Source organism: Sminthopsis crassicaudata, chromosome 2, assembly GCF_048593235.1.
Source record: "Sminthopsis crassicaudata isolate SCR6 chromosome 2, ASM4859323v1, whole genome shotgun sequence".
In the NCBI taxonomy this organism is placed as follows: Eukaryota; Metazoa; Chordata; class Mammalia; order Dasyuromorphia; family Dasyuridae; genus Sminthopsis; species Sminthopsis crassicaudata.
The window spans coordinates 371,127,849-371,146,813 of record NC_133618.1 but is presented as its reverse complement, the minus strand read 5'-3'; the positions used below and the strand labels follow the sequence as shown (position 1 = coordinate 371,146,813).

Below are 18,965 nucleotides of genomic sequence, written 5' to 3'. Positions count from 1 at the left end.
TCTGTTAAGACATTAAAGTTAAGACACTTTAGGAACTGCAACTGTTTGTGGCCACTGGGATATAATTTTGTAAATTATGGCATGATCTCATGGCATGAATGCTCCTGAAAAAACTGTGCTCGATGAATAGTTGTATTTATTCATATTTTCCCCACTGTCTTTCCTTATAATTTCAGATATGCCATCTCATAAAAAAAAATAATAATAATGATATTAAAATTAAAAAAAAACAATCACTTCAAAGATCTGTTGTAAAAGTTTCTAAATGTATTTTACAGTTCTGTCTAACTCCTCTCTACAACAAATTACTAAATAACTAATCTTCATGATTTTTGCATATTCATTAAAACACATGTTTAAGTATAAAGTAATTAATTCAAACTCAATAGGTGATCTATTCTATGAAGTTTGAATGTTTAAATAGTCAATACTAGATATTATACCATTTCAAGCATTTTAAATTCTAAATGGTATTGAAATAGCTTTTTTTTTTTTTTTTTTTTTTTTTTTTAAGGTGGAGATCAGATCATGAAAACTATAATGAATTGAACTTTTAAGTGTGGGAATCTAGTGATCTCATTAATTCTCCTCAATATGTTTCCTAACAAACTGATAACAAAGGGATTCTTAAATATCTCTGAACTGAATAACCAGCAGGACATTTCTAAAGATGTTTCTGCATCTTCCCTCATAGTCTAAATGCTTTAAAAAGCCTGAAATGAGCAATGAAAAGACAGCAAATGGATTGGATCATTGCCGTGCTTTAATTTAGTACATCTAAAGATGTATTAAATCAATGTGAATGTATAGTGATACTGACCAATAAAATACAGCAAATGGAACCCCAGAAGTATGAAACAATTACCATGTTATTCTTATATTCCCTTTTTGAATCCAAAGAGGTTGGGGCCATTAACAAATAACACAGTCTACACATCAAGTCAGGAGAAGAAAGCTCTTCATTCCAAATAACATACTTAGCAAATGTTATGACACTATACCTTCTAAAAGTACCATTAATGTAGGTGAAATTATTATTTTACATATGCAAAGAAACAAATATTATACTAGTTATTTAGAAATATTATTTCTTACTTCATGATTCATGATCTTTCCATAAGTTTCCACTAATGATTCTGCATAAAAAGGTGTTTCACCATATAGCATTTCATACATGCAAACACCTAGAGACCACCAATCACATTCTGGACCATATTTTCCCATTCCATCCTCCATTGCTTGTAGAATCTCAGGTGAAATGTAGTCAGGTGTACCCACTGCCACAGAAGATTGGACCTTAGAGAAGACAAAGTTTTTAAATTAAACCTTAGAAATCTACCAATTGCTCAATACTCATTTAAGCTTCTCTGAGGATCACTTTTTTCACCTGTAAAACTGGAATAATATGTGCACTATATTTCTTAGTTATTCTGAGAAATAACAGCTTGTAAACTGTAAAGCTCTACAGAAATGCAAGCTATTATTTCTTCCAATAAAATTCTGCTACTTTTTTTTTTACAAAAATGACTATAAAAGAAAAAAGAAATAGTTATGAAATAAAGTTAAACTAATGATCATATTGAAAGTCCAGTATGAATAAGCAAAGTTCAGTTCAAGAGATAAATTTTAAAATAACCAATAATATATATCTACCTCAATATTTTAAAAACTTTAAAATATAAAACTAAATGTAGATTCAATGTTATGAAAGCTGTTTTCAAGCATCTGAAATTATTTATTTTTTGCTTGATTCCAGAATGCAAAACTAGGAACAAATTCTCCCTGCTCTGCCCCTCCCAAAAAGCTTCCTAATAATCAACACAGTCCAAAAGTGTAATGTGGTTTTCTCAGGATGTTACAAGTCCCCACAACTTACAGTGCAGATAATGATGACTTGGCGATAAGGTAGAAGGAATGCCTAGAGGGTAAAATGCTGCATGCAATGACCCACAAATGCCCTTTCTACTCTTTATTCTATGCTTCTCAGAGATACCTTACATTAAGGAAGAAATACCTATATTATTACAAAAGGGTATATCACTACACTATTTTCTATATTGCAAATTTGAGTTTAAGGTAAGTCTTGGGTTTTACTTGCTAATGTAGTAATTATTACCACAATATAGAAGGACTCATCTAAAGCAATCAGGCCCCAAGACATGTATTTCAAGTACATTATATAAAGATTGTGAATACACTGAAAAAGATTGCTTTGGAGTACTCTTTTCACTGAGAAATGATAACCTTTTTATCCTGTAGTAGAAAACCTTCATTTCTCCGACTAAATTTCATCACCTGACTAATGTAATGAAAAATATAGCAAGACATGTAACGTTAACATGCAGTTCAAAAAATTTTATCTCTAAATTTTACTATCTTGAAAATATTTGTTACAAGTAAATTTGGTAAAAGAAATTTTTTTGTGTATGCGTGTGAGGCAATTGGGATTAAGTGATGTGTCCACGGTCACGTGGCTAATAGTAAGTAATAAGTGTTTAAGACAAGATTTGAACTCAGGTCCTCCTGATTCCAGGGCTGCTACTCTATCCACTGCACCATCTAGCTGCCCCAAGAAAATTTAGTTCATTTTTTTCTCAAAAATATGGTTCATGCCCAGGGGCCCCTTAATTACAATAAATTTTAATTATATGGCCAAAAGAAAAAAAAAAAATGCCATACAGAGTTCAGTTTATTTTATTTTTACATCTCTGTTAATAAGATGTTTTTATGATATTCAATTATCATCATGCTATACAATAAGAAGATATAAACGCTAAGTAATTTATGTAGCCGATTACAATTGGTATCAGTTTTATATAACCAAATAAAGTATATTTGAGATCTGCTTGAGGTGCAGGGGAGAATTGACAGAGCAAGAAGCTGCTTTGAGGATCTCTATAAAGCCCAAAAGGCATATTTCAGGAGGATCCAAGAAGCTAATTTTCCCAACATTTTTTTTGGCAGGGCATACTTGTGATCTAAAGTATTTGAAGATACACAGGGTAGTCCCAGGGTCCAGGGGGGGGAAAAAAAAAAAAAAAAAAAAGAAAGGAAAAACTATTGCTCTCCTTGTCTTTCCCTTATCAGTTTCCTATATCAAAACTGAAACCAAGGTTGCCTCAATTTGATCTCAAATAGATAACAGAGGCTGGCAATGCTACCCTGTTTTTTAACACCAGGGAGTCCTGGGACCCAATAACTGTGTTATTTGAAAGAATACGAAATTCAGAATCAAAGTCTAGGTTTGACTCCCCAATTCCACCCCCTTAATCAGTTATATGAAGTTGGCAAGTTATTAACTTCCATGGACATCAGCTGAATGGAAGTATCAGAATGGGGATAGCAAATCAATGAACTTTCATTAAGTGCTCACTACTATGTACCCAGACAGGTATAATATTTATTAGTTTAAAAATTATGAACTATTGTGAAATTATAAAATAAATATCTTATAGAGGCAGCAGTGGGGTATATTGTAAAAAGTACTGGGTTTGCCATCAGAAGATCTGGGTTCAAATCCCAATTTTGCTAATCAGCAATTGTGTGAACTTGAATAAATAATTTTCTTTCTCTTGGACTGCCCTAGATGATCCATCTGGTGCTTAATACTAGAATCTATGACTTGTAATCCGGAGCTATATCTAGCTGTCAGCTCATGATTTTTGTAAAACACTAGCTAAAGGCAAACTCTGAGAATCAGGAAATCCAGCTCCATTAAGTCCCCTTGATTACGGGTCTATTATAGGATAAGAGGGACTAATCTTTCCATCCCTCTGTATACAAAATGTGGGTTAAAAAAAAATTAGTATGATACAAAAGAAAAAAATGTCAGACATGGAGGAACAAAGTTCTTAAATTCAAATTTTACTCTTGAAAAATGTAAGTGATATGTCCAGGGTAAGCTTTACTTTCTTCACATATCAATGGAGATGGGGTAAGCAGTTATTTCACAGAATTGAGTATGTAAAAGTTCTTTGTAAATCCTGAAAGTTTGCATGAATGTCATTTATTATTTTAATGTTAAACTAATCTGCATTAAATTTAATCAGATTGATTTCCTACCTGAGATGTAATGGGGGAATGGAAACCTTGACTGGGAGAGCAAATAAGTCAAAAATAATTTTGGAGCATAAGTTAGTAAGTAAATACCTGTTCAATTCCTATTGTATCAGGAACCATGCTCTGTGCTAGATCCAAGCGAGAACAAGAGAGAGCACAAGACAGAGACACAGAGACACCAAGCCCAGGAAGGACTTTGGACATCCACAGAGCAAAAAGCACTGAGCTCAGGGTGGGACTCAGATCCAGCAATATGCTGTAAGAGGGATGGTGCTAGACTTAAAATGAGGAAGACCTGGGTTCAAATACCACCACTAGTACTTACTAGGTATGTGATTCTGGACAAGTCACTTCACCTCCTTGGGCCTCAGTTTCTTCATATACAAATGAAGGAGGTTGCCTACTTGCTAAATGATTTGTCCAGGTCAATGGTTCAGGGGCAGGACTTGAATTCAGGTCTTCCTGACTCTAAAGCCAGCTCTCTATCCACTATGCCCCACTGCCTCTAATAATAACAAGAACAATTATCACAACAATAAGAAGATATGAAATAAATTATGTTAATATCCTTGTGAAAATATGTGACTCTAAGAAATGTGCCACAACTGCCCTGAATGAGTTCCAAGCAATAAAATCCAGATAAATCACATTCAAGGCACTGAAAAACCTATCAATAATCTCTGAAAAGCTACAGAGAACAGAAGAGATTCTGAAAGCCTGGTGCTAGACCAATGTTATAATTTTCAGGAAAAGGAAGAGGGAAGAATTGTAGAAAGCTTTGTGAACCTGCCTTCAGTTCCTCATAAAATTTAAAAAATAGAAAATCCCATTAAAGGGATATTTTGCAAAAACTTAAGAAAAAGAAAGACTGCAGTATATCTTGATTATGACACAATCTTGAGTCATACTGAACATTCATTTCACAAAACCTTCAGGTCTTTAAAACATGAACTGCTTTCTAGAAACATCTCATACTTGTGCAATTGGTTTTTGGGACTAAAATGTAGAATTTTCCATTTATTCCTATAAAATTTCATCTTATTAGACTGAGTCCATCATTAAACCTTTTAACATCTTTTTGGATTCTAATTCTATTTTCCCTGTTAGTTGTCCCTTCCAGGTTCATGTTGGATAAATGCAAATTTCACTTGACATCAGTGTCTTCATTAAGTAATTTAATAAAAAATATTAAATAGAAGAGGGCAGAGCCCAGGGGCACATTAATAAATTTTGTCTTCCAGGTTGACTAATATATTAATTAACATTCTTTGGGTCTACCCTGTAAACTAACTCTAAAACCAACTATACAAACTATTATCAAGTCTACATCTCTGTCCAATGAAGGGATGATTTGGGGCTTCATATGTGCAATAAATAGGTGCTTTATGTATGTAATGCACCAAAATAAATCCTATTTTTTTCATAAAACATAAATTTTACAAGGATAACATGGCAAGAATGAGTTATAAAAGATTAAGTTCTGTTTAACAATAATGATTTAGGCTTTTATCAGTGACACAAGATGACATCAAATAAAGAGAAAATATTATAGAGAAATAATATAGTTTTATGGTATCAGGATATTTATTATTTAAGGAAATTCTATAATATTATGAGATACTTAATAGTATTTCTCAGAAAGCATAAATTTTTCAGTTACTCAAATTTTAAAAAACATTTTAGTCAGTTACTAGTACTAAAGTAGTATGTTCACTTCTGATCATACTGATTATATAATTTTCTCAAAAAAAAAAAAATAATAATAACCATTTACTCTGCAAAATTTAAAATCAAAGAAAAACCCCAAAGTGGAAAATGCCCAAACTACATACAGTTCCATCGTCATTCATCTTCAAACATGATCCAAAGTCTGCCAACCGAATGTGACCATTCATATCCAAGAGAATATTGTCAGGTTTAATATCTCTGTTAGTTAAAAAAAAAAAAAAAAAAGTTGAATGAATTCAATCCAATATAAACAAAATCAAAGCCCTAATTTAGCACTGATCTGTTGAGAGCATGCTAATGTGATGTAATGAGTAGTTATAATATAATAGTTATTATTCAAAGAAAAATGTTTCAGGACAATGATAAACAGTCTAGTGTTTTGCTTTAACTAATCACATTAAGAGAGAACAAAGAAGAATTTTGCAATATTTTACATATTATTGTAACATTTCTAGCATTTCAAAATAATAGCTACCATTTTTATACTGCAAAAATTAATTCATTTTATCTTCACAACAATCCTTGAAAATTGATGCTATTATCATTTGTTTTATTTTTGTTTTACAGATGAGGAAACTTAGGTAGGCACAGTTTAAATGACTTGCCAGGGTCCCTCAGTGAGTAAATATCTGAGACCAGATTTATAATATCGGAGGACAGGTTCTTCTAGACAGCAGGCCTGGTACTCTATCAAATACACCACCTAGCAATGAATACTGTTTCAACAACTTGCCCTGCTAAGCTCAAACAGTCAGAGGCAGCACTTTAAACCAAGTCATTTGGCTCTGAATTCAGCTTTTTATTTACTACACAACACTGACTCTCTTAACCTTTAAAAGCAAGGAGAAAATCTGAATTTATTGATATTCAATTCTCTGCACACAAACAGGAACTTTCTCTAACAATACTCTTGTTTACACTGTTCTGCAAAATACATTCCAATGATTTTTTCTTTAAAAAAAAAAATCAGAACAATTGTACAAAATAAATTTTATTTTCTAAGTGATTTCTTCCCAAAGATTTTCCTCACTTAAAAAAAAAAGGGAAGAATCAGAATCAAAAACAATCACCACCACCAAAAAACAAAACAAAACAAAACACAATATAACATTTCAATTCACATTTTAAAGATATACAGAAAACCTCTATCCATAAGTCATATGACAACATAACTAAGGGTTACATACTCTTGGAAAGTACACATAATCTAATGGTTACTTACCAAGGGATATTAACATGAAATCATGCTAACTAGGTTCATTATGTATTTCTTATCTTATCTCACCAGGCCCTCACTGCGAATATTCTATGACTCCCTTAATCACTTCATTTACACTATTCTCTACAATAGCTGTTCCAAACTTCACCTTTCCTCAAGTCTCCCCACATTCTTACTCCAGTTTCTTCAGATGTAGAGTTTCTTTTTCCTTGTCTCACATCACTCAAGACATCTTCCCCTACTGTTTCCATTTCAGTTTCAGATGAAGAGGTCATCCTCCTTTCCAGGACAAACTCCACTACATTATCCACATACGTTACAGTATCTTTTCCACTCTCTTGTATCTTTAATTTCTTCCTAAAAGGATGTCTCTCTTCCATCTACAAACATACCTATCTCTCTCCTATCCTTCCTTAAAAAGCCTTCACATGATTTTACCCTCTCCACTACCTATCATTCTGCATTTCTCCTTGCTTTCTCAGCAAACTCCTACTTTTTTACACTAAATTCTTCCACTTTCTCTTCTCTTACTCTCTTCTAATACCTCGAGTCTGGCTTCAAAAAGAAATTGCTTTCTCCACAATTAATAATGATTTCTTAATTATAAAATCTAATGACTTTTCCCCAATTCTTATCTCCCAACTCGTGGCATTTTCACTCCTCCAATGACTACAATGCTCTTCTTTTCACCTCTGGCTTTCTTCAAGACTGACTTCAAATCACACCTTGTGTCAGAGTTAGCCAGTTTTTCTTCTCATGTTGCTTTTGTACAAAAATACAGTTAAAAGAAATTCTAGATGAATTAATGATCAATGAAAATAATGATATAAATTTTCCTATTCAAATTCACAAACCCTGTAAAAACTACCCACAGAATTCTTTGGACACCAAATTAAGAATCATTGTTCTAAACTGATATTTGTATTCGAAGGGAATGATTTAATACATTATTTGCACAATCAATGAAATTACTTGCACAACTAATTTGACATGGTGTACAAGACACTGGATTTGAAGTTTAAAAGCTTTGGTTCAAATCCTGACTGACATTTAGGGCAGCAATCATTAACCTCTCTAAGCTTCACTTTTTCCTTACCTGGAGAACTCCATGAACTTGAAGGGTTGAAATTTTTAAGTCCTTCAGAAATATTAGCTATTATTACCTATAAAATGAGGAGATTGGCTTAGATCTCCAAGTACCTCCTAATTATAAAAATGGCTGATCCTGTGATTCTCACCTGTGAACATAATGTAGCTGATGAATGGAGTGTATGGCCAGAACCATTTCACCGATATAAAATCTTGCCATATCTTCAGGAAGTTTGTCTTCAAACTTACTGAGGAGTGTCAGTAAATCACCACCAACATAATAGTCCATTACCAAGTACTATAAATAAAGGAGGAGAAATGGAAGATAAATTTTTAGTCACCACTGGTAAAGATGAATATGACAAAGGTTAAATTCTTATTGTCAATTAGAAGTGAAAAATCTGCTTGAGACAAGAGTATATTGTAACAAGCATAGAATAAGATACCTCTGAGTTACTTTCCCCTCCCTTTTGACAGTCTAACACTATAAAACATTTTATTCTAACTTCCCTCTTAATTTTGATGTTTTATCTATCAGTTGCATACTCCTGGGCTCCAAGGAAACTTGCCATCTGAGCAACATTGTTTTTCTTCTGGGCAAGAGATATATTGAGACCGTTCTATCTTTTTTAAAACATCTTCTTTCTTGAGTTTCCTTTCATACTCTGAATTTTCCTATATACCAGTATAAGCTTTCTTGTACATATCCAACATGTCAAGAGACATACTGTTCTTCATGTATTATGAGAATGTTTTTTTTTTTTTAAATAGCTTTTTATTTACAACATATATGCATGGGTAATTTTACAGCACTGACAATTGTCAGTGCCAAGCCTTTTATTCCAATTTTTCCCCTCCTTCTTCTCACCCCCTCCCCCAGATGGCACGTTGACCAATACATGTTACATATGTTAAAATATACATTAAATACAATATATGTATATATGTCCAAACAGTTATTTTGCTGTACAAAAAGAATCGGACTTTGAAATAGTGTACAATTAGCCTGTGAAGGAATTAAAAAATGCAGGCAGACAAAAATAGAAGGACTGGGAATTCTATGTAGTGGTTCATGGTCATATGAGAATGGTTTTTATAATTATCTTTATCTTCTTGCATGGAATAACACATAATCTACAACACTTTGGTCCATAGTGTACTTAAGCATGGAATTACCTGCTTTCTAAATCATACCCAAAGAAGCATTTGGTACTATGAAGAAAATGGACCACCATTTACAACTCCTTTAAGGGTCTCAGAGACTTTATTTGCAGTAGTAGTTCTGACATCTAGATAGCATGTAAAAGCACCAGGCTGACCATCAATACTTTCTCCATATTGTGTTCAACGTGTCCATGCCAAATTTATTAAGGAAATTTGATTTGTTAATGTGTTAGAACATCTTTTAACATGGTCTAAAACAAGTTTATCATTCAATTAAATATTTAGTGCCTAGTATGTACAGGTGTGTTAAAATTATTCTCTATTGTCCATTATGGTATAAAGATTTGTAAAGTTCTATCAATAGAGCATAAGTTCTGGCAAGTCAGGAAGACCTAAAGCAGAGGTTTCATTAATGGTCCATAAAAGCAAGGAAACCAGATTGAAATGTAACTGGGAAATATTTAACAAAATAACTTAAAATAAATTAAGTTAACGTGTGGCCTACAGAATTTTTATGTACTGTTAAATAGCTGTTCTGCATTTGACACCACTAATTTATAATATACCCCAGGACCCATACTCAATATTTTTATCAAATGACCAGTTTGGTTAAACTGAAAGTTCATCACCAGAAGGCTGGCCACCAGACAATGAATCTTTTCAGATATATCTAAGTCTAAAAGGCTTTTCCACTACTACCATTATTACTACTTTGTTGCTGCTGCTACTACAATAACAAATACTACTACCCACCAAGTCACAATGATTTGTGGTGCTTTCAGGTTTACCCCAAAATAATGGCCAAAATTATCATGTTTTTGAGTACATTTTACTCATACACTTTTCCCCTCTAAAGTTCAGAAGTCAAAAATAATAAAAAAGGACAAATTCACTCAGAGTGAATGCAGCACAGAGATTATTTAATATAATATGTACATATTTGAGTTGGTGAGGATAAACTCTTGACGTGTGAGATCTGTTGATATTACTGTGTCATGATACTATGTGCCACATCTGAATATGAAGTATATAAATATGAAGTTAAAATAATCTTTTTCTGGAAAGTAAAAACACCACTATTATGTTTCTCAGTATCATTCATTTTAGTAAGCACAATAAACTGGTTTCTTCAAAAGACTCTTTTAAAAACTAAAATGACTTGAGAATATTTCTAATCACTTGAAATTTCGAACAATTAAACTTAAATGTCAAATTTGTGCCATTTTAAAAAGTGAGATTTTTTTTTTTATAAAAATCATAACTAGTTGGAAGAGAAAAATCTAAACAAAGACAATAGAAACAAATAGTTGGAGTAGAAAAATATAGAGAAGGGAAAAGGAAGAAGGAACAAATTCATATAACACCTACAAGTTCCAGGCATTATAGTAAGCACTTTAAAAATATCATCCCATTTGATGCTCACTACAACCTTTCAATGTATTTACTATTATTCCATTTTATAGTTAAGGAAACTGAAGCGAATAAAAGTAAAATGAAGCAATTTGTGCAAGTAGGTTTAAGCTATGCCTTTCAATGTTCTAGGACAGTCATGTCAAACTCAAATAGAAATGGTTCCTTGTCATACAATGATTTAGGAAACCACAAATTAATGTTCTCTATATTGTATCATATTTTTATTTAATTTGTTAAACATTTCCCTTTAATCTGGTTTGGGCCAGGCTCTCTTTTAAGCATAGAAGGACCATAGAAGACTACAGAAGAAGTGTATTCTAGGATCTCTGGTTCAGAATTTTAGCATTATCATTATCCCATACAAGTAGGCAGTTACTAAATATTAGTGTTTCTACTTCTTCAGAATCTCTTACATTCTCATCTCTTCTCTTCTCTCAATTTGTACAATCTTTCTCCTTATTTTGGACCTCATCAGCTCTCAAATGGATAATCTGAAAAAAACATTCTAATTCTTCTCTGTGTTTCCAATCTCTCACTTCAATCCATCCTACCTACTTTTCTTTAGTGCAGATCAGATTATGTCACTCCTCCCAATATATTTTTCTTGGACATTATCCTCCATCTATATACTTTGTGATCCAAACAAAGTGGCCTTCTCTCTTTTCATCATACATGACTCTATATCTCAGTACTGTCTTTCCTGTTCCTATCACATAAGCCCCTCTCTTCCTCCAACCCTATTCTTTCAATACTTAGAATGAAATTCCCTCCTTACCTCTGTCTCAAGGATTTCTTCTCTTTCCTTTAAGATGAAGTTCCAGCACCATCTTGAATATGAGTCCTTTCTTAATTCCCTCAATAATTACTGCCTTTCTCCCAAATTATTTTGTGCATTAATTAACTTGATTTTTATGCTGCATATTTTTATATGTGCTGTCTTCCTCAATAGAATACAAGTTCATTATGAGCAAAGATTATTCCATTCTCTGTATCTCCAAAGCTTAGAATAGTGCATGGCATATTGTAGGCACTCAATAAATATTGTACTGATTATTTGAAAGAGTGGACATGCATTGCTAAAAATTTCTTTCCTTATCTGTGCATTCCCTAGAAGCTAGGATCTAAAACAATGAAATTACAGACCTAAAACATGTCCCTATCTTAAAAAAAAAAATTATTTTTAAAAGTTAAAACTTATTTTTTAAAAAAGGATATATATATATATAGGTACACACATATCAATCTTGTAAGAGAATGGACCTCAATTCCAAATACCTTTACTGCCATGTGCTTTTCATTGCTAGTGCTCCTCTCTAAATGCCTATATAATACAAACCTCTCAGGCTGAAGAAGGAGCCTTCTTCTGCCTTTCCTCTTTTACTAAATGGCCTTATAAAATTTCTTTCTAAAACTAATGATAATAATGGTAAAACATTTTTGAATCAAAGTTTCCAGGTAGTCTTTAAAGACTACAATTACCAATATACATTTTCATATTTTTATCCTGATTCTTTCCTTCACAAGTTATTGAATATCAAGATATTTAGTTCAGAAGATCTTGGGAAGTTCATGTCTACTTTTTTTTAAACTTATTCTCTATAGTAATCACCCATGAGATGGTCTATTTGCTTATCTTTAACATGAGTAAAGATATGACCATGGGTCTCTACTGCTTTTGGATACATCACGAAAAAAAGTATAACTACTTCTCTCTCCAAAGAGAATCTGTAAGCTTCTGCCAATATGCTGAAATTTTTTCTTCATTTTCTGATATTAACATGGATGTGACTAAATTCTTCTAGTTATATATTAAAATCATCAATTGACTGCATAAAGACCACACATTGAGTACAAATATCAAAATTAATATTTATAGATAACCTAAACTTGTGTTTAACCTAAAAATTGGCAACTTCTACCCTCTTATCTTGTTTAATTAGAAAGAGATGCAAAAGACTAAATCTATTTTACATTTTTATTTGCATTCTTTTCAATGACCAAATAATTCATTTCTAATTGAACTATACTTCCAATAATGACACTCATATTTTTTCAAGTAGAAGACAGTCCTTCCCCTAAATTGCATTTGAAAGTCTTTCCAATTTCTAACCTGAGAAAACTTTTTTTTTTTCATTTTTTTCTTTGAGGTCTGCAGATCTGAAAAATGCTCAACATATTATAGTGAACTGTAGTTTTAAATCTTTCAAAATAAGTAAATAAACAAGTAAACTGTAATAAAATATTTTTTAAAAGTCATAAGCTAAAAAGTCACAAGCTGGAAAAACCTCCCCACAAAATCACCCGACTGCATAAGCCCACATATAAATATACTGTGTATGGTGAAACAAAGTGAAGTGGATTATCCTAATGAGGGTAGTCAATTATCACTGAAAGATTGTGAGCCTGTCATATTGGCTAAGATGACAGGAAAAGACAATGATAAATGTTGGAGGGAATGTGGGAAAACTGGGACACTTAATATGTTGTTGGTGAAGTGGTGAACTGATCCAACAATTCTGGAGAGCAATTTGGAACTATGCCCAAAAGATTATCACACTATGTATACCCTTTGATTCAGCAATGTCTCTACTGGGTCTCCTTCACAAAAATATCATTAAAAAAAAGGAAAAGGATCCACATGTTCAAAAATGTTTGTAGCAACTCTTTTTGTGGTAACAAAGAATTGGAAAAGGACTGCATGCCCATCAATTGGGGAATGGCTAAATAAGTTGTGGTATGTGAATGTAATGGAATATTATTGTTCTGTAAGAAATGATCAGCAGGATGATTTTGGAAAGGACTAGAGAGAGACCTATATGAACTGATACTAAGTGAAGTAAGTAGAACCAAGAGAACATTGTACAGGCAATATGAAGATTATGTGATGATAAACTGTGATGTCCCATTCCAATAGAGCCATCTGCATCCAGAAAGAAGACTATGGGTAGAGATCACAACATTTTTCGTATTGTTTGCTTGCTTCTTTTCTCTCTCTCATTTTCTTTTCCTTTTTGATTTAATTTTTCTTGTACAGCATGATGAATGTAGAAATATATTTAGAAGAAATGGACATGTTTAAACTATATTAGATTATTTGTTGTCTAGAGGAGGGGGATGGGAAGAAGGGAAGGAGAAAAATTTGAAACACAAGGCTTTGCAATGGTGAATAATGCAAAGTATCTTTGCATGTATTTTTAAAATAAAAAGATATTTAAAATAAAATAAAATTATAAAAATATAAAATTTTTTAAAAAAATAACAAATTTATCTAGAGGAACATAAGATTTAGAATATCAATAAAAGTAATCAAAAAAGTACAGATTAAAGAACTCCTCTAGACTTAAAACTATATTATAAAGAAGCAATAATCAAAATCATTTACTATTAGTTAGAAAATAGATCAACAGAACAGACTAAACAAAGGAGAACTTATTAACTTAGTGTTTAAACACCACACAATAAATTATTTTTAAATTGGATAAGAACTACTGGAAAAATTGAAAATTATGCAGAGTAAACTAAAAAGAATCAAGAAAATAATATACACAGTAATTACAATAATAAAAATGGAAAGATCAATATAACAATAGAAAGTGAATGTTACAAAATTACAGATAACCATAATGGTTCCAGAGATACAAGATGCCATCTCTCTCTAGTCCTATGCAGAGGTGGAAGGTTTACAGATGTGAATTGTTTTTTGTTTTTCAATGTAATCACTGGCTTTGCCTCTTATTTTCTTCCTTCCTTGTTTTTTTTTCCCCCAAAAAAATATTTTTGCTATATGGGATAATTCTTGGGGGTGGAGGAAGGGAAGGGTACAAGAAGAAATTTAGGTGTACAAAAAAGATATTCAAAAAAAATTAAGTTTACATTTTATACTAGAGGCAATAGGAAGCATAATTTATTGTAAAAAGGGATAGAATTAAATCAAAGGGATGGGAAAGAGTTATATTAATATTTATAGTAAATATGGTTATGTTTCTACAGAATAGTCTTAGTGTAGTTTTAAGTTATTACAGCTGAAAACTGCACTAAGATTTCTGGAATATCTTGAGGGTAAACAAAGAATACAATAAAAAGAAATCTAGGAAACAAAGAGCTAAAAAATATTAGGTGAAGCTTGGCCAATATAGGTAGTTCAGCTAACTCCCCCCAAAAAACTGTTCCAGATAAATACACCATACCAAATCCTGATGAGGAAACCCAAGAAAAAGTGACAAAGACAATCATACTCCCAGTCCAGTTAGCAGAGAGAAGGAGGCAGAAAGAACTATGGATACTTGAAAAAGATCTGGCCAAGGGTGGCCCTGGAAAAGACTTCAAATCCCAGACCCAGAACAAGATACCTAAGCTCATACGAGGTACTAGAATAGGTACTATCCACTACTCAGGCCACTGAAGAACAAGGAGAGTGATAAAGAGTTTTATTAAGCCCTGACCAGAACTCAGAGAGAAGTATGTTCAAAATCAAGCAGCAATAATATGGTTCATATTCCAGGATCAGAGGTGGGTCTCAGTTACAGAAGCCTATAAGAGAATAAAACGTAATTCTAACAGCCTTGTGATGAACAGAATCTCCAGAGAGAGGACTATGGTAACTGAAGGTGGATCACAATGTTTTTATATTTTTAGTATTTTTACCTTTTTGTTGTTGCTTGCTCATTTTTTTTTCACATTTTTCCCCCTTTTGATCTTATTTTTCTTATGCATCATGATAAATGTGGAAATATGCACATGTTTAATTTACAATGGATTACCTGCTGTCTAGGGAAGGAGGGCAGAGTGAAGGAAAGGAAAAAAATTGAGAACACAAGGTTTTGCAAGAGTAAATACTGAAAACTATCTTTACATGTATTTCGAAAAAAAACTATTATTAAAAAAATAAATAAATAAAAGAGAGAGACACCAAAAGAGACAGTGACAGAGAGACAATGGTAAAGAGAATAGCCAGGACAGGAGACCCAGACCCCAAGGGAGTCTGACGTTCTGTCACTAAAACAGAAAAACAGAAAAATTTCCCAATTGGCTGACAGAGGTTGAATCCAGCGGCAAATCAGTACTGCTTAAACCCAAACTAAGTCAAGAACTTGCAGAACTCAGACCAGAGGGGCAATAATCAAAATCTTCCTTGGATCAGATCACTTTGAGTGCACTGAAAATTTATTGTTCCTGTGGTCATAGATAAAACCCATTATTCTAAGAAAGGGGCACATACACCTTTCTTTCAGAAGTGTGCAGAATCTAGCTCTAATATCAAATCAGGAAGGAGAATGGAAAAATGAACAAACATGAAAAAGAATCCTACCACAGAAAACTATTATGGTGACAGGGACATTCAAGATACAAATACAGAATAACTAACTGTAGAACACCTAAAAATAGAGCCTCACGAAAAAAACAGCTCATATACAAACTCAACTAGATTTCCTGGAAGAGATGAAGCAAAAAGTTGTTTAAGAGTTTAAAATGTTTTTATTGATAAAATTAAAACTTTGGAAAAAAGAACTGGAAAGGGAATAAACAGCTTGACACATAAGGTATAAAACCTCGCCAAAACAACAAATTTCTTGAAAATTAGAATGGAAGCCACTGATTCCATGAAATAAGAAAAAATATTAAATCAAAAGACTGAAAAATAGATTAAAATAGAAGATATTTCAGAGCAAAAATAACTGATATGAAAAATACATTGAGAACAAATATACAATCAGGACCAAAAAAAGAGAAAACTGTACAGATCTCTTTAGAAGAAGAAAGCAAAACTGAAATATAAAGAATTCCTTCACCAGGAAGATTAAGGAATTATCTTATATAATATATATTATTTATATATATATATATATATATATATATAAAACTATATAAGCATAATATAAAGATCATCTTATATAATCTTATATAAACAAGGAGGAATAGTTCATTTTTGAACCTTATCCTCATAAGCAAGAACACACACACACACACATATACATACACACAAATACTCAATGAGGGGAAAGGGGAGAAGGGGAAAATTAGAGAAAGAATAAATTAAGTGAGAGATTAGTTCTAAGAAAAATAAGCAACTAAAGTTCTTTCTGAGGTAGCAAAGAATGAGAATCTCTAGAGTGTGTTCATAAACTGGGCAATTATATACATAAATATAATGAAATAATATTGTGCTGTAAGTGATGAAGAGGATGGAATCAGAAAAACTGGGAAAAAAATGTATGAAGTGATAGAAAGTAAAATGAAGACAAATAGGATAATAATATGGTAAAGACAAACAACTCTGAAACTCTCATCACTATAATGACCAATGAAGAGAGGGTGGTGGTACTATGTAGTGGGGAGGAGGGGGTGAGACAGGGAGAGGGAGAAAGAGAGATTGACATAGCCAATGTGGAAACTGGTTTTACTTAATTATTACACGTTGCAACGGGATTTTATTTTTTCTTTCACTCTCAATTTGGGCAGGGGAATTTTTGCTGATTCAAAACAAATATAATTTGAAAAGAAAAGAGAAAAGAAAATATTTTAAGTTATCAACAGAAGGAGAAACAGAAACAATACAGTGAGTCTTCTTTCTCATTCATGCCCTGTCATGGATACCTTTAATTCTGTCTTCCTCACTCCTTTCAGCTTCCTTTTTTTGCGTTAATTTGTCCCACAAATTGTAGGGTCCCCAAAAGAAGAGAATGTCATTCTTTTTGTTCTTATTTGTATTCCCAGAGCTTAACAGAGTGGATGGCACACAAAAAATAAATTTTATTATCTGTTGACACACAGTAATAAATACCTGTTGATTTCTTTCATGTGCTACAGACCATCAGGACAGAAGAAAAAAATAAATAAGGAATTTGGAAAACATCCAGATATTTTTTAGAACTTATTCTTTACTGAAAATAGAGCAGCTAATAAATTTGTGGCCTATCTAATCTTATCAACCAATTCTCTCTGTGCTGCTTTCCAAATATGTCCGTTTCCTTATCCTTAAATATCTTTCTCTAGATCCTACTATCACCTCAAAACCCTGCCCTATATCTATCTGTTCACCCTTTCTCACATAAAACTGTGGACACATCTTTTTATACTTGTTGCCTCTCACTCACTCCTTAATCTTTTGAAATCTGTCTTTCAACTTCATAACTCAACTGAAAAGGTTCTTTCCAAAATAACAATGAATTACTTAATTGCTGAATTCTGATGGCCTTTTCTCGGACCTCATTCTTTTTGATATATCTGCTGCATTTGATGCAGCTCACCATTTTCCTTTCTCTTGGGTATCGTCTCTTCTCTGGACTTTATCCCAATTCTTCTCCTTGTCTGAATTCTCTTCAGTCCCCTTTGTTAATTCATTATCCATACAATGCCCTTATAACTGTTAAATCTCCCAAGATCCTAGGCTTTCTTCTCTTTTTCCTTTACACTCTCCCTCTTGATAATGTCATATCTCTATGTAGATGACTCATATCTTTATACATATGGCCATAGTCTCTCCTAGTAGTTACAGGGTCACATCACAAATTAATTGCCTATTAGTACTTCAGACTATAAGTCCTGCAACTATCTCAAATAAGTGTCTCCATTTGAACTCTTCTTTTTCCTCTAAATCCTCTTATCATGCCAGATTTTCCTATTTCTATCAAAATAGTATCCCATATTAGCAACTTTGCTACTTTGACTCTCCATTTCTTCCTTAATCAGTTTCCAATAAGTTGCTTATCCTTTCCCTCACCCTTCTTTTCTCCCTTCAGCATAACTACCATCTTCTTCATAGATTACTGTGTTAGCTTACTCACTGATCTTTCCTCACTCATTTTTGAAGTCATCCTAAGAGAGAAACAGGAGGTAGCATGTGCCAGGCAAGTCAAACAACCACTAACTCCTTTCAAACCATGATGGAGACAGCCCAAGAGCCTAAAGAATAGTAGTATTCTTCAAACCACCAGACCTCTTTTCAGACCAGTCCTCATACAAAAGGAAGAATCATAGAAGAGGTCTACCTTCCATATCTCCACCAGCAACAACTGCTGATAAACTGCCACCAACTGGAAGAAAAGTAGAGGAGCGCTGAAAGAAGCAGCATTCCCATTCCTGCCTCTGTGTATTAGTTTGGGCTTTTATCCATGTCTGGGTCATCCTCTCTTCATTTCTCTATCATTAACCTTGTTAATGCCTACCTCATCTTAATTCAGAGAAAAAAAAATTTCTCAAAATTTTTATAGCACAGTTTAGAACCTCAACTTCACAATTATAATATTCTACCTTTTTATTATACTTATTTCTGTAAGGATATCCTATCTCTATT

The 18,965-nt window shown here is 32.7% G+C and overlaps 1 protein-coding gene across 2 annotated transcripts in view; it reads right to left on the bottom strand.

Moving 5' to 3' along the window:
* The window catches only part of CDC42BPB (CDC42 binding protein kinase beta), a 156,275-nt gene that overhangs the window by 83,563 nt on the left and 53,747 nt on the right, over positions 1–18,965 (bottom strand). For both annotated transcript variants that reach the window (XM_074291198.1, XM_074291199.1), the window contains 3 exons: positions 8,245–8,393; positions 5,892–5,985; positions 1,096–1,296 (listed from right to left, as the gene is read on the bottom strand). In XM_074291198.1, the coding sequence (XP_074147299.1) occupies positions 1,096–1,296; positions 5,892–5,985; positions 8,245–8,393 (444 nt within the window). The remainder of the gene's footprint in view (positions 1–1,095; positions 1,297–5,891; positions 5,986–8,244; positions 8,394–18,965) is intronic.